The sequence below is a fragment of the Cyanistes caeruleus genome, chromosome 2 (genome assembly GCF_971803275.1).
Source record: "Cyanistes caeruleus chromosome 2, bCyaCae1.hap1.1, whole genome shotgun sequence".
Taxonomy (NCBI): domain Eukaryota; kingdom Metazoa; phylum Chordata; class Aves; order Passeriformes; family Paridae; genus Cyanistes; species Cyanistes caeruleus.
In genome coordinates, this window is record NC_141702.1 from 48286523 (window position 1) to 48301968 (window position 15446).

Consider the following 15446-nt stretch of genomic DNA (forward strand, 5'->3'; position numbering starts at 1 on the left):
CTATTGCTGGTATAATTTAACATTGGTCCTGATAAGCATTTTAATGAAAAAACAAACCTGGTGTCCTATATCACTATAAACTGTCTAAAACCAGCATTCATTCTAGAGACATTTCCATATTCAATTCATTTCTTCCAGCAGAAAGGTAGTAATAAAAGAAAGCTCATACAACAAATGATATTAACACAAGAATCTGACATTTATGTTCAGATGTCAGTCCAAAAAAATAAATGAATGATGATACTGTCTTATTTTTGCAGAATGTAAGGTGCTGAATGCAACATGGTGTGCTTATGTCATTGGCTTTGGCAGGAATGGTAATTTAAAGACTAAAGGAGAAGTGGGTCTCTTTATATGTCTCTTTTCTTGGAAGTTAGTAACCAGTCCCACAATCTGGAAAACAAAAGAGCTGCTTTTGTGTCATCTGGTTTCTTCATAAATATTCAGGGAAGACTTTTGCTGCTCTGTGGAAACTGCCTCTACAAACATTTTAAATATACAAGTATGAATTGTTCATGCAGTCTTTGCTTTCATAAATACATCATCCTGTTTGGCTAAGCCCCATGTAAGTGGAATTTGAATGGCAGGACTTCCTTCCTTGCACCCTAGCAGGGGTTCGAGTGGTAACCAGGCACTTGCTTTCTGCTTTTTCCCATCAAACTGTTTAATTGAGGTTGTAGTGAGGAAGCAAGAAGATTTGAGCTGGGCTGGTTGGTGGTGGAGGTGTTTGGAAACCCTCCTGCTCCGCTGCCTACCCACCCAGGAGAACAGCATACTGTAATGAGCAGGGTGGGTTCCCAGCCACCCATGCCAGGTCTGCCAGCCACTGCAAGAGAGACCTGAAACACTGAGTCCTGTGAAGTTTGCATTAACAGAAACAGCAATAGCATTTTAGGATATACTCTGTAAATACCCTATAAATGTAAGCAATACTCTATAGTCACTTAAATATTTTGAGGGAGATTTGGAACTACATGGTCTTTAGGGTCCCTTCCACCCTAAACCATTCTATGATTCTATTCTTTTATATCAAATATATAAATTGCCTTTAATTTCCAGAATTTCCTGCTAGAAGCTTCAGAGATCCTTACAAAAATAGCCTCAGAAAGCCAAGAGTGCTCATCTGTTTGACATGTTGTTTGGATAATGTTAAAACAGGTGAAGAATCAAACCAGGAGAGATAAGAATACGGAATCACAAACAGAGCACCCAGAAAAAATTTCTTCATAACTTTTAAATAGATTTCTCTGTACACGAAACTCCAAAATCTGTGCTGACAGCTTGACCAGCAAAGATCTTTTCAGCATTTTAGGTATAATTTTAACTAATTTCTTCTTTTCCCTTCTCTATAAGAGAGTGATGAACTCAACACACAGACTTTGCAGAAGATAATTTCATTTAGCTGTTCCATTTTTTAAGCATTCTCAATGGAAGCCGTACATCTTGTTAAATTTCTGGAAAACAGCTTTTTTTCTTTGTTCTCCAGCTGATCACTTGGCTATAAAATAATGGAGTTTGTGCTCATGAAAATGGCTTTAGGGAGAGCTCCTTCTTAGCCTTCCTGTGGCAAAAGAGCTGGTACAAATGGGAGTGATGGACTGCAAAGAAATTAGCGTGAAGTCAGCAGTCTGTATCTATTTTGGCTGGATAAGTTTCAGACTTCTTGTTCAGGTTAGCAAAAACTGTGATTAACAGAGCTGTGCTGCTGCTCTTTGCTGAATTCCTTCCTTTCACTGCCTACTAGTGAATTTTTCTAATGTGGCCATAAGGGTCATTATCCATATCACACTGATAAATGTGAGCACTAGTATCACTCATTAAAGCAGTGGATGGAGGTGGGGGTGCATATTCATTGGTAATATGGAATCATAGTACTTTAAGGAAGTGTAGAAAATAACTTGCATTTAGCACACAGCTGCCAAAGGGGTGGTTTAGGTGTTCCTAGCAGATGGCTTTCTAGCCTCTTTTTGAAGACCTGCACTGAAAGAGATCATACAACCTCCTTGGCAGTTTTTCCAGTGCATCAGTACCACTCAAATCAGAAACCTTCGTATCATTTCTAATCTAGGTTTACACAAGTGTAAGATTATTGCTTCTTGACTCATTGACCTTGGCCTCAGAGGACAGATTATTCCTTTTTTCATTTTTTGCCCCAAGCATGAGCATTCTCCATGTTTGAAGACTGTTATTATTTCCCTCTTAGATTTATGTTTAAGCTGTCAGATCACCCAGTGTTCTCCATGGAGCCTTCCACCCACCCCCACGCCCTGACCTCTGACAATTGCTGTTTGAGGACCACTGCCATTTGTGGCTGTGGAGCTGCACGTTTCAGTTCTGTTCCGTCTTTTAAAAGCTTTGTCTAGAAATTGCAGAAGGTTTCAGTAACTAGAGAAAAGGAGAAAAGATGAATAGCTGGGATGTGTGCTCCCGACAGCCATGATGTGACGGCTCTGGATGGCAAGGGGGCTGCGGTGCTTTGAGGTGAGGCCGGTGGCGGTGCCGGTGGCGGTGCCGGTGGCGGTGCCGGTGGCGGTGGCGGTGCCGGTGGCGGTGCCGGTGTCGCGGGGCTCCCACTCGCGGCCCCCCTCGCTAGATGGCACCACCGGACCGATGGAGCGGGCAGGGAAGGAGCGCCGGGAAGGATGAGCTGCTGCTCCGGGAAGTTGCTCTTTCTCTTTCCAGTGCCGTGTGGCTGGACTATTGAGATGGAGAGCAAGTACACACACGTGGGGGCCTTGCTTCCTCCAGCTGTGCCGGGTTCCTAGAGATCAATGAATGCCTTTATACTGCGTCTCACTGCACAGTCTGAATGTACCCTGACTCCCTGTCATTTAAGCTCTTGGAGTCTTATCCTGATGGCCCTTGGTACATCTTCCTGTTAATATTTCTTTAATACACAGGGACTGAAAATATACTTCTGCAGCTCTGTAGGCAAAAACCATGAAAAGTACTTGGTATGTGTGTGATTTGAGAGCTGTATTACCAGGATAGCTAGGGTGAGATCCCAGGCAGGAAGAGAAAGGCTTTCATTTAATGTATTAAAATGTGTTGGTGAGCATAACCACAATAGGTGGTACATCACCTACAATAGGAGTAGTTATTATTGAACACTACTTGTAAGATGACAGAAAGCACACGACTGGTAACTTTGTGTATACATAGGGTAGTCATAAACATGAAAGGTGAGAAGCCTAGTCACACATCTCCCCTGGTCACACTCTTCTGTAATGGCTTTTTTTCTGATAGGTTTTCTGATACAATTTTAAATTCCTCAGTTTTCAGAGCTCTTCTCACTGCCCAACAGATTGTTCTTAAAGTGTGCATGTGGCATCTATATATATAGGAATGTTACATGTTGTATAGTATAGGAATGTTATGTAAGAAGTAAAATGAGTCTGCTTACAGCTCTTGGTCCATCTTTACCCATTTGGAATGTTTGCAGCTGTAGACCCGGAGGTTGGATTTAACACCATTTGTTCTTGTCAGTGCACAGTATCTTGGGAAACAGAAAAAGATTATTTCTTGTTTATTTAAAAAAATATTGTTTTTCTTTAATATACTTACATATGTATTTCTGTTTGTGTGTTAGTATGTATGTGTGCAAATATAATAGGTAGATCATGCTGCTGTTTCCAGGAAAAACATTTCTGAGAACTGAAACTTCTTTCTTACTGCAAGAAGTGCCTCCAAGTAGCTGATCCACTCAAAGTTTCAAAAAGAGTTTCATCTCTTCCCCAGAGCTATTTCAATTTGAGATCTCAGAAACAGGGATTACCTGTAATGTCTTCTTGGTGGTGCAGGACAGCACCATAGGATTTTTTGTTGTAGTCTGTGTATCATTGTAAGATTTCTATCTACTGTATTCTGTTTTTTTATTATGCACTTCATTTCCACACCAGGCATAAAAGCACATTTTACACAAGCCAATGGACTCAAGTAACCTTCATCAGATTCATAAATAAAACAGTACTTGAATATTTTACTTCCTGCCAAATTAGACTGCAGAAGCATCCTGGACAGATCCCATTTCCCACCTACTTAGCTGTGTCCAGTTGAACAAAACAATTTCCTCCTTCCATCCTAAATTGTTTTGCAGGTTTTTTTAGGTTGTCTTTACCATATTTTAAAGGTGTGCAAATTGACAACAGGTAGAGTTTAACAGGCATCTATGTATGCAAAATTTGTTGGGCAAGTAGGTTTTGAGTGCAAATAGTTGTAATGTATGTAGTATGTATGTAATCTATGTAATGTAACATAGAAGAAAAATCTCATATACTTCCATGGCAAGTTTGTATGACAAATATATGTATATCCTTATGTGTATAAGGCTAAGTAACTTCAGCAGTCTAAGTATAGGTGAAGATGGAGATTTCCAGAATTTTTATGGTAATTTACCACTGATAGGTTCTCTTCCTGTAAATATTAATACCATGGCAATACTTATATAATTAATGATCCATGTAAATCTTTAACAGGAGGAAAAAATGTGGGTTGTATTGCCCAGAGCAATCACTATGCTGCCACCTTTCAGTATTCCAAGCATACAAAAGTGGGGTGCATGAATCCTATCAGAAGACATGCTTGACAATGAAACAAAGCAGATTTTCCTGCCTGCAGATTATTCACTTTAATTGTTCACACAGTGCAGTAGGGAGGATCTGGAGAATCAGACTGTTTAACTCTTTGTCCAGCAAAGGACGGTTACCTCTGCACAAGTTTAGAGCTCAGCCCACGGGTTGTGAGAGTGTCATCAGAAATTGATTGGTTTCACACAGTTTGATAAGTCTGATCTGTTATGCTGCAAACTAGCATGGTAATGTAAAGCAGGGAAGTGAATTCTTTTGAGAAATAAATAATTTCCTCTAAAATATAACAACAGATCCTGTCGTATCTCCACAGTACATCCTGCTTTGTAGTGCACTGGGGAAACACTACTATAAATAAATATAAATATGTATTGATCTAAATATTAACATAAAACAAGAAGGAAAATAAGAAAACAAGGAAAGAAATTCTGTCTCCAACTCTAGTGTGTATAAAACTATGGAAGATCATTTGAACTGCCTACATCAAGACAACTTCCTTACAAGTGTCATATGTCAGCAGTCATGGTGAGGTCAGGCTGCAGACTTTGCCACATACATGTGCTTCTCATCACTTTTTTTATTTGTGTTGTTACCCTTTTCTAAAGGAAGGGATTTGAAAGCTTGGGATGAGATGGGGAAAGGACTGCAGAGTGGTACTATCTCTGGCTGTGGGGGCAGTTAAATCAGCCTTTTGGGAACACCAGTAAGAGCAGAAAACATGAAAATAGCCTGGATTTCTCTTTCAGTATCCATGGACCTCAGTAAGAAGTAGGAATAACACTACATGCAAAAGCCATGCCAGCATCTGGCTGTGGCACTGTGCTCCGAGGAGTCTTGACTGTTCTGCATCCAGGACATTGCTGATGTGGTGGGAGTTGAGGCAGAGCTAGCAAGCAGGAGGGTGAAGATTAGGGGCAGATTGAACAGGGTTCTCCCAGATAGGAAATGGTGGGGGGTTTCAGGAAATGGTACTTTTTAAGCTTGCTTGAAAAGGTTTTGGGGAGAAGTAGTTAACAAGCTATGTTTTCAAGAAATGATAGAGCCTCACCTTGAAGCTGACTTTGGTTTGGGCCAGCCCTTAAACCTTGCACAGCCTTGAGGTTCTGGGCTGTCCATCTTTGTTTCTATCCCCTGCTACACAGGGGCAAGAAGGGGGTGGATGATGTTCAGGTAAGAGATGGCAGAGTACTAATAGCTTCTAATTTAGACATTAGGACTTCCCTTTAAACATAGCTAAAGGTTCTGTGCTGTTCCTGACAGCATTTGTTATGGGAACCTCACTTCAGAAAGGAGGGAGAGTGGTGGATCCTGCCTTATAATATTAAGCCAGAAGAAACAACATCTGCTCTTAGCTTCCTTAGGAAAATTTCTAGTCAGTCAGACCCTTTTTCATTGGAGACCTATCTTTAGCTACCAAAGCATTTTAAATGTTGCAGTAAATTTCTCACAGGCCACAGGAGTAGAAAATAAGTAGAAGAGGAAATGACCCATGAAATATTTGCAGAGGTGATGTTTTGTGTGTGTTCTGCTAAAATGTTTCCTTCAGTGTATTAAGTGTTTATATAGCACTGCAGCCACTATTAATCCAAGTAGTCATGTTTTCCCTAGCCCACCATGGACCCTTACCTTATGGCCACCCCCTTGAAATTAATCAAGGTGAGCACAGAATTGTCACCACTGGAAAATAGTTTATTATTTTAGAAAATGTGATCTATTTCTGCCTGACTGGAGCTGGATGTTGCTAAAAATATGGAGAATGTTAATGTTACATGGGCGGTAAACATCTTCTTTAGCAGATACACAGGCAAAAGAGCCAAATGAGGAACCAGTGGATCCTGTAGTCCAACTGGTAATGTGTGATTAGTTCAAAACTCATGTGCCACTTGCAGAGGGCTTGCATTGTGATCATAAAAGTCCCTACTTTTCTGAGAACACAGGAGGAAAAGTTTTTTTCTTTAATTTGATTTGACATCAAAATGTCAAATAGTTCCCTATTTATAAGTCTGCATTATTAATAGAATGCAACCGATCCTTAATACTGGTTTGGTTTTCATTTCTCCTTGTATTTCTTACCTCCTCTCTTCTGTCTGAATTTTGTGGGGTTTTTTTCCCTTTTCTATCCCATTTCTGTTTCATTTGTATATACAAGAGCAGCTTGAAAGATACTGCTAATTAAGCAGCTACTCATATAAATGGCATATAAGCTAATTCTCAGCAAGCAGAGGTTCATCATCATCATCAGGTTCAGCCTTGTGACAGGCAGAAGCTCACTGAGGTGTCATTCTGGATTCCTGCTCTCCACTGGCCAATTCATCAATGTTCCTGTTTGCCCCCCTCTTTTATCACAGAAATACCACTTCACTCTTTTTTCTGGTGAGAATGAGAGATTTGGTACCATACTATTAAAATCTCCTTTGCCTCCAAGCTCTTTTCATGTCTGCTCCTAATAAATGAAGAAGTGTAAATAGCTGGTGTTCTTCCTGCCTGAACTGGACCAGGATGTTTAACCCTTTGGCCTTTTAAGAAAGTTGTTCTAAAGAATTTCTCAGTCTTTCTATACAATTGCAGAAAACATAAAACCTCAAAATATTTAATATTTGTTACTCTTCATTTTTGCTCTTATGACATTTGCCTCTTCCCAACGTCCTATCTTCCAGGACTGTCATCCTTTTATTCTGTTTTTAAAAGTTTTTATCTCCTGGGGGAAGGAGAGGATGATTTATCTCTTCCTGCTGCTCCCTGTTCCTGATATCTGCCTCACTCCAGGCCTCCAGAATGTAACCATATTTTGTCCAGACATTTCTGTGCCACCCTTCATTATCTTTTCTTATTTTGCTTTAACATTTCATTCCCTCTGTCTCTCATTTTGCTACTGCTTCTCCTACTAGAATACGCACTTCAGCTTAAATGAAAGGCAGTAAAAGACAACTTGCCTGGTGTAATTTAACCCCCTTTCTCCTCTTTCATTAGATTAAATTCAAGTTCTTTTGCAGAATCTTCTGTGCTGAAGTATTTTTTCTTGTGTTTCTGTTGAATGCTCATGATAGCTGTTAGATTAGTTTATTTAGACAAGAGAAGAAGAGAGCAACAATTATCAAAAAAGTGTCTCTGTTCACGCTAAAAACCTGAAGTGCTGTAAAGCTACAGTGGATAGGAATATACAGTGAATATAGTTGTTTGTATCATTGCTAATTGCAACATTTATTGCAGCTCTAGTCTGTTAATCAAATTGATAACTGTTACTTGCAAGATAGCATTAAGACAAAAATTAGGGAAGAACTATAAGTTCTTTCTCATGGCAGAGCTGCAGAGAATTTGGCGATGGGTATTAATAGTTAAGCTATCATAATGCCTTTGAATTTAAAAGAGAGAAAAGGCACATTTCTAAATACTACTTTCATTGTAAGAGATTGTTAGTCGTTAAAGCCACTAAATACAAGCTACAAATTGGTGGTGTAAAGTTTATTTTTCTTGGCTGAATTCTATGGACTTTTTTTAGCCTCATACTTCTCTGCTTAGCTAAATTGTATAAATAGCAGATAAATTATTTCTAATTTAATCAAGTAGGTGCCCTCTAGAAGCAGTGACAATACTAAGAAATACACTGTTCCTGTGTTTTAGTTCTGGACTAAAACCTTGCCAGAGAGGTGCTTCTTGAACATTTGCCCATTTTATAATCCAAATAGCAGTTAAGGGATGAAAACTGCAGTGTCCTGGCAGTACAGATTTACAGACATTGAGTCCAGAGGAGTCCAGAGCCAGTGGGGGTGAATTGGCCCTGCCAGGGAGAGGCAGTGTAATGCAGAGCACAAAAGAAATCCATAATTATTTTTTCCACAAATGTAGGTATTATATTAGAACATTAAAATGCATACTTCAATAAAGTAATTTGTGACTGCAGTAGAGGGAGATTGTTAGCTTAAGGACTGGATTATTATCTGTGCTGGAAGACATGACAAGTGTTGTACAGCCTCTGAGTATGGTCTGGGGGTTCTGTATTTCCAGCATTTCCAGCTACAAGGTTCCCATCCCACTTGCTATCACAGCTTTGCACACAGTTAAACTGCTAGTCAAGACAATATGGGATAAATGTCAGATAAAACAAGAAAAAACATACTCCAAACTGGACACTAAAGAAACCTCTGATAGTATAGATAGAGGAAGTGATATTGCTTCAAAAATATAGATGATTCAACTTAATTGCATCCATTTATATCTTCAGCTTGAAAAGTATGTATATATATATTTATTCTTTTTCTGAAAGGATACTTGGTGGACTGCAAAAGCAATAATTGTTTTTGAAAGTGTATTTTGAAGATTATTATAATTCCCTACAGAGGCTAGTTGCTAATTTGCTATTCCAGGCTGTATTTCAGAGATTTGAGATAAACTTTAAAAGTTATTTAGTAACAAGAATGAAAATCAAAAAAAATTGCATTTTTTCCATGGTAACATATACATAATACATTCCAAGTTTGTGTATAAAATGCTTAGATATTCACTTTCCTGCTCCACATCATTCTATTAAGTTTTCTCATAAAATCACAGGGGGTAAATATGTTGATTGTTGTGTTGATTGTCACGGTCTTCTTGTTTCAATTTTCTTTTATTAAATGCTTCTATTTATTTTGTGTAAGTGTTCACACTGCCAAAGGGCCAAAGGTTACTAATGAAAGCCTTGGCATGCTTGAAGGTAACTGGAAACAGCAGAGAATTTGAGGTGAAAGCTGGGACAGTTGTTTTGTTAATGTTTCGCTTTCACTGATTTATGGGTATGTTATGGCCCATATAGCTGTATATTAAGTGATATTCATAAAACAGAGAGGAAAAAAAAGTAGAGATTTTATTTCAGGCAGTGTATAGATAACAAACCATCAGTTGCAGATCTGGCAGTGACCACAAGTCCCCCATTTTGATACACTGGATTTGTAGACCAACAAAACTTTCCTAAAGTTTGCTTAGCTTTCCATTTTTAAGAATATTTTCCAATTTGGATGGTCCATAAGCATTGTGTGCATTATTAATGGAATGCAGCCTATCAGGGAGGCTTACAGGCTAGAGAAATTTCTTATTCCTCCAGAACAGTGTTATTCTGATTAATTACTTCACTTTTCAAGAATGGAGCTGTATGACAGTTGCACAATCACTTATTTCTATTAACTCATTATTGCTTTCCTCTGTTGGCTCTGATAAAATTATTTCTTTTCTGATTTCTCACTGATGCTTTGCTTAATGGAGTTTTCTTCTTAGTTTTATTCTTTGTTTGCTTTAGAAAAGCACGGTGAAACATATGCCATAGTGGAAAAAAAGGCTTAGGAAATCATTAGGAAATCACTCCATTTGTTTTTGAAGGCTTGACACAATGGTATTTCACCATCACATGTTAAAGCTTCCACAGTTATTTCTGCCAACAAGGTGCCTGTGGCTCTGCAATACTCCCCAAAATTGGCTGCTGCTCTGGGTTAATGAGCAAGTTTTTTGGCTTTTATTTTATTTGGCTTTCAATCAAATCTTGTAAGCTTTGGTGGTTAAACTCATTTACAGGTATGAATTTGTATTCCACCAAACTGTCTTCAGCAGATGCAATAGTATGTTAGGAATTAAGTCAAACTCTGCTTTCCTGGGCCATGCTGGCCTAATTACACTGGAGTATGCTTTAACGAGGATTCTTCTGAGCTGCCTCTGCCTGATATGGCAAACAGCCCAGAGGCAAATTTCAGATCCCAGTGTCAAGAACTGATTCATTGCTTGTCTGCAATTAACAGCTGGGCTTCAGGGTCTAGATAGAGAGCTAGAATAAGACTCTCTTTCAGCTCTTGTATTGAACCCAGAGTTGTTGACCTTTTCCAATGCAGATGTAGCTCAAAGGCCAGATATAATAGATATGTCACATCGGAGATACCACACAGATTGTGGAGAAATAAGACAGTTTTGATTGCATTAAGTCAAAGGCTTTAAATTGCACATCAAATAATGGTCACAGACAGTGGAAGGCATTTCATAAGGATATAAAAACAAAGAGTGTCCAGGAGTAAAACAGATCTTTTTGTCTGAGATGATAAATGTGATAGGTCACTATCACTGTTTATATAAATGAACTTTGCCATCCTTATTTTAATTGTTTGAATCTATGAGAGATAATGCCAAGCCTGCTTTGTTTTGTGTCCCACTTCCTCCTCATCTAATGTTGTGCACTTTCCAAAACACCAAAAAAGAAAAATTGTCATAACATAGCATATGAAATATTACTGCTAGTTATAATATGGAGGAAAAAAAATGCAGTTTCTGCTCCTAGAAACTCTATTGCTCATCCCAAACAATATTCATGCCTCAGGAAAGAAGAAGGGAAAACACAACAGGAAAGCTTCTTTTATAAATCTGCTTTGTTTAATCAAAAATATCATTGTTGTTGGCTAGCTCTCAAGGCAAATGTCAAGGCATCCCATAATGCCAGCTGCAGGAACAGGCTTGTATTCTCCTGGTAGACACTGTTACACAGCCTGACCTAAATACAGCAAAGAACTGGAACAGTGGCCTGGTTGTGAGTGGGGAGATTTTGTTTGGGAGACTGTCCTCAGATACACCAGTCTACCTTTTTGGAAGAAATCCGTCAAGTTGTAGTACAGAATAATACATTTTTGCCTCCTGTCTAGTTCCAGGATAACAGCTAATTTGAAACTTCTTCTGGAAGACTTTTGTTCCCTGCCACCTATAGATGTTTGAGTGTGTAGTGTTTGGAATGGTGTTATGTTTAGCACTCAGCATCTTTCAGTCTTTCTTTGATACTACTGTTTCAAACATGTATGTTCTCTTCCATTAAATAGCTAAAGTTCGAGTGGTTTAAATCTTATTTTTTCAAACTAGAGAACTGCATTACTCACATACCAGAAAGCTAAGTAATGTCTGGGATTTATTAAATCATTCAGCAAAGCTGACCACAGACAGTTGCATATAGAACAAGTGCTGGAAGAAAAATAATCTATGATGATGTTCATTATACTACAACACACACAGACCGAGAGCCAAATATTTGGTATCATATCTGTCTCTACAATTATTATGTTCCTTTTTAAACCTTTAACTAGCTTGACAGTTTTGGTTATACAGGGTTTGAGCACAGAGGAAATATGTAGAAATGTTAATTTTACATCATGGTAAAACAGCTATGGGCTATAACAAGATGAATTTTTATTGGTGACTTTAATGAATAGGTAACCTTTACTGCCAAGTTAGTGTTGTTGCGCAATTTTTAAAATCTCACATTCCAAGTGTATTTGCAAAATTCTACTGCTGTTCTATTTGGCAAAAAGTACATTATTGAGGCTCAGATTGGAATAGGGCAGTTTTTTGCATCTGTTCCTAGTATTCCAAATACTTATGAGTCTTTTCCAGTTTATCAGCCTTTCATAGGTAAAGTGCTACTTGAGAAAAATGCAGAAGTAGTAAAATGGATGTTACTGATCGGTCAGTGCTAACATAAAGGGTTGGAAGTAAGTGAACAGTTGTTCTATGGAATTTTAGGCCCTTACTACTTTCTAAACATCTAGCTGATTTTACAATCACAAACTGAGTATCCAAAAACTGAGCAAAGGCAAAAAGAAATAATTATTTCTTGCATGAAGCTGTGAACTGAAATTTCTTTGCTATTAACTATTCTGAGCGAAAGAACAACAAACAAAATAATTATGAAAATTCCACAGTAAAGGAGAAAAGTCATGCAAGCTTATTTCTGCTACAGTGAATCCTCTTGGTTTGATTGGGGGTTTTGGTTTATATTATGTTACAGTCCAGAGAAAATTTTAAACTTTGCTTTGCCTTATTTTAATTGTGTTGTTTACACATAAAAGGATATTTGTTGTGTGGATTAAGTGGTTTGTGAGCAGGATTGGATAACATAATTATGCTTTAATTTTTTTAGAAGACTGTGGGATGTATTTCCCAGAAGTGAAAAATCATCCAGACAAATATTTACAAAGATGTCCCGAGTCTGTAAAAAAGTGGCTGAAACAACTGAAGAATGCTGGGAAGATTCTGCTGTTAATTACCAGTTCTCACAGTGACTACTGCAGGCTTCTGTGTGAACATGTTCTTGGGTAAGCACAAAGTCCATTTCAAATTATATCTGCTGAAGAGCAACTGGAGATAAGCCTGAGTTATTGGGAAGCTAATTTGAGTTTTGTTTTTATGTACAGCTAATTATTTGGTTCTGAGTTTTCTGTGGAGCCCCTCTCTGGTAGAGTGTTACAGGGTACTTGAGACAAAGGAGTCTGTCCATCTGTAAGCCTGTGAGCTGTATTCAGCACTCTTATAACCTGCATCCTTTTGGAGGACTCATGATGGGATTGAAGATGACAGGGAATTACCTTTCAGGCCTGTCCTATACACCATCTGGTTCCTAATTTTATTGTAAAATTTTGCTAGACTGTCTTTAAGCCACTTCCTTTCTTGCTCCTCCAGCAGTGAATGCAACTAGTAGTACTATTGCATTTCCTTGCAGGAAATCTGCAGGAAAATCTTACCAATACTTTTTCCCATTAGTGGTTTGATGTGAGCAATCTGCGTCATCACAGCAGAAAAGATAAAACAGAAACTTCATTGCACTTGGAGACTGGTTGAGATTGCAGTTGCTGATCACAGCTGTTTTTAGCATAATGTTAACATGACCTGTCAAGTCAAATTCAGTGAAATTAAGCAGAACTATCACTTAGAAAAAAAAATTAATCAGTGATGCAAGATGCAAATAGTGAGGTGGGTGACAGAGTGAGACTTAATTGATTTTTAATCAGAGAAATAAAGTAGTTCAGTATGAGCCTACCTTGGCTATCAGGTTATGCCAGGGAACAGCAGAATGAATACAGCAACACTGTAAGAAAAGCACGGGTAAGGTAAAAGACAAAGTACCTTCCAAAACCAGTCCTGCCAGTATCACTTCTCTTTTGTACTCTCTAGGCTAAATGCTAAAAAATGAAGCCTCAGCTGTGCCAGTTCTCACTGCTTTGCATGACCATTATCCTTTGAGGGGCAAATCTACCCCCTGACAAAAAGCAATTCTCCTCTATGAGTAAGATTCCTGTGAATTAACTCTTTTGTGTATATCTGAGCAGTTATTTCCTAAAGGTAAATTTGGTATAAAGGTAAATTCTTGGCCACATATAAGGATTTGGCTTTCTGTTCCTTGGTGAATAGTTGTCACACTGTATTAGGAATGGGGATAGTGACGACACAGACTCTCAAGCTTAGTTGAAAAAGAGAGCATGATTTGTTCTTCAAGATCCTTTTTTATAGATAGTTCTGAAAGGGTCAGAAGGGGTAAAACTTCTATTGGCCATCAAACCAACACGTCACCATCACTGGACAGTTAGGAACAACACCCCTTGACCATTTCTTGCAAGTAAACAAGGAGACAAATAACACCTGCAAAGGTTGTTTTCCTTCTCCAAGCACTGTTTGAGTTCTTCCTCAAAATTTCTCAGGTCACACTTTCTCAGGCCAGTGTGAGAAAGTTATGTGGCTTGGTTTCACACAGACGCTGTGCTACCTGCCTGATCTCTCGCATTCAGCATCCACAAACAGTGTTCAGCTGTTTAAAGTAGCTGTAGAAATCCTTCTGTAAGACAGTAAGCAAGATACCAGAAATGATCACTTGCCTTTCAAAACACCAGATATTCTGCTAGAAGGATACTGTGTCACTCCCTCTTTCCACAGAAAGTGTAGGATGTTCTACGGTATTTATTACAATCATATTTTCCAGTGATTCGTACAGTGTGCTTCCAAGTAGCTTTTGGAGAACTGAGTACTCCAATATCCATTAGACTTTAGTGAAGTGGGGTTATTTTCCTGAAAATCTAAGCTTTTTATTGGTTTTGTTTGTTCCCTGCCTCTTGTATCGGACAAAAAGACTCTCCGTACCTGTGCTGCTTTTTGCTGTACTGGAAAATAATTTAGGTTCACACCTATTGTCACTGCCCTCAACTTTATTTGACCAGGCTAACTGGTTTTTATTCTTGACATCAGCACTGCATTTTATTCTTGATATTACCACTTATGAATTGCACCTACATAGTCCTTTATTAATTTTTATTCCTACTCCTTTCAGTTAATCAATATGATACTGAAAAGCCCAAAATTGTATAGTATGAAACAGAAAAACCCATAATGATAAATATGAAGAACAGAGAGGCGTGTGAAATTTTAGCCTCTTACACCTAATATCCTTACTTTGTAACTATTTCCTTTTTTGCACTTTATTAAAGAAGCTCCTTTTTGACTAAGAAATTATTGTCTTCCTAAAACCTGTGCTTGGAAATTCATGCTTAAGTGTATCATTTACCATTTCATGAGCAAAATATCCCACTCATGTTCATCTGACCAAATTGTCCTTAACTAGAACACATTCTGGTAGGGAGAGGAAGTGTAAGAAAAAGCTTTATTTTGAAATAAAATGTAAGGAGAGAAACCACTGGGCACTATGCTTGGCAATTCATTCTGCATTGTAGAATTATGTCTGATATAAGTGGGATGAATTAACCGTTCGAGAATGTGGATGTTTCTCCATTGGCTCTGTCTGTGGTGTCAACCACTATCTGCATTCAGAGTGCAAGTTTTAGGAGGCTAAAGTTATGATACATGTATAAGATATATCCTGTCCTTTGTGCTAGCTACTTATTGTAACCAGAAGCCACTCTACCAGTCACAGGCGGTAACTAGAACAGATTTGCTTTATATATAGTGTTACATAGTAATGTAACACTAAGTCTCACATAAAAACACTAGCTTTGTACATGAGATTGAATATATTGTTTCAAGAAAGGCCACAGATAATGCATTACCTCACACAAAGCAGTTTTTCAACAGAAAAAT

The 15446-nt window shown here is 38.3% G+C and overlaps 1 protein-coding gene across 2 annotated transcripts in view; it reads left to right on the plus strand.

Moving 5' to 3' along the window:
- Positions 1-15446, plus strand: part of NT5DC1 (5'-nucleotidase domain containing 1) — a 126126-nt gene that overhangs the window by 68621 nt on the left and 42059 nt on the right. For both annotated transcript variants that reach the window (XM_086876858.1, XM_086876859.1), the window contains one exon: positions 12505-12679. In XM_086876858.1, coding sequence (XP_086732984.1) covers positions 12505-12679 — 175 coding nt within the window. The remainder of the gene's footprint in view (positions 1-12504; positions 12680-15446) is intronic.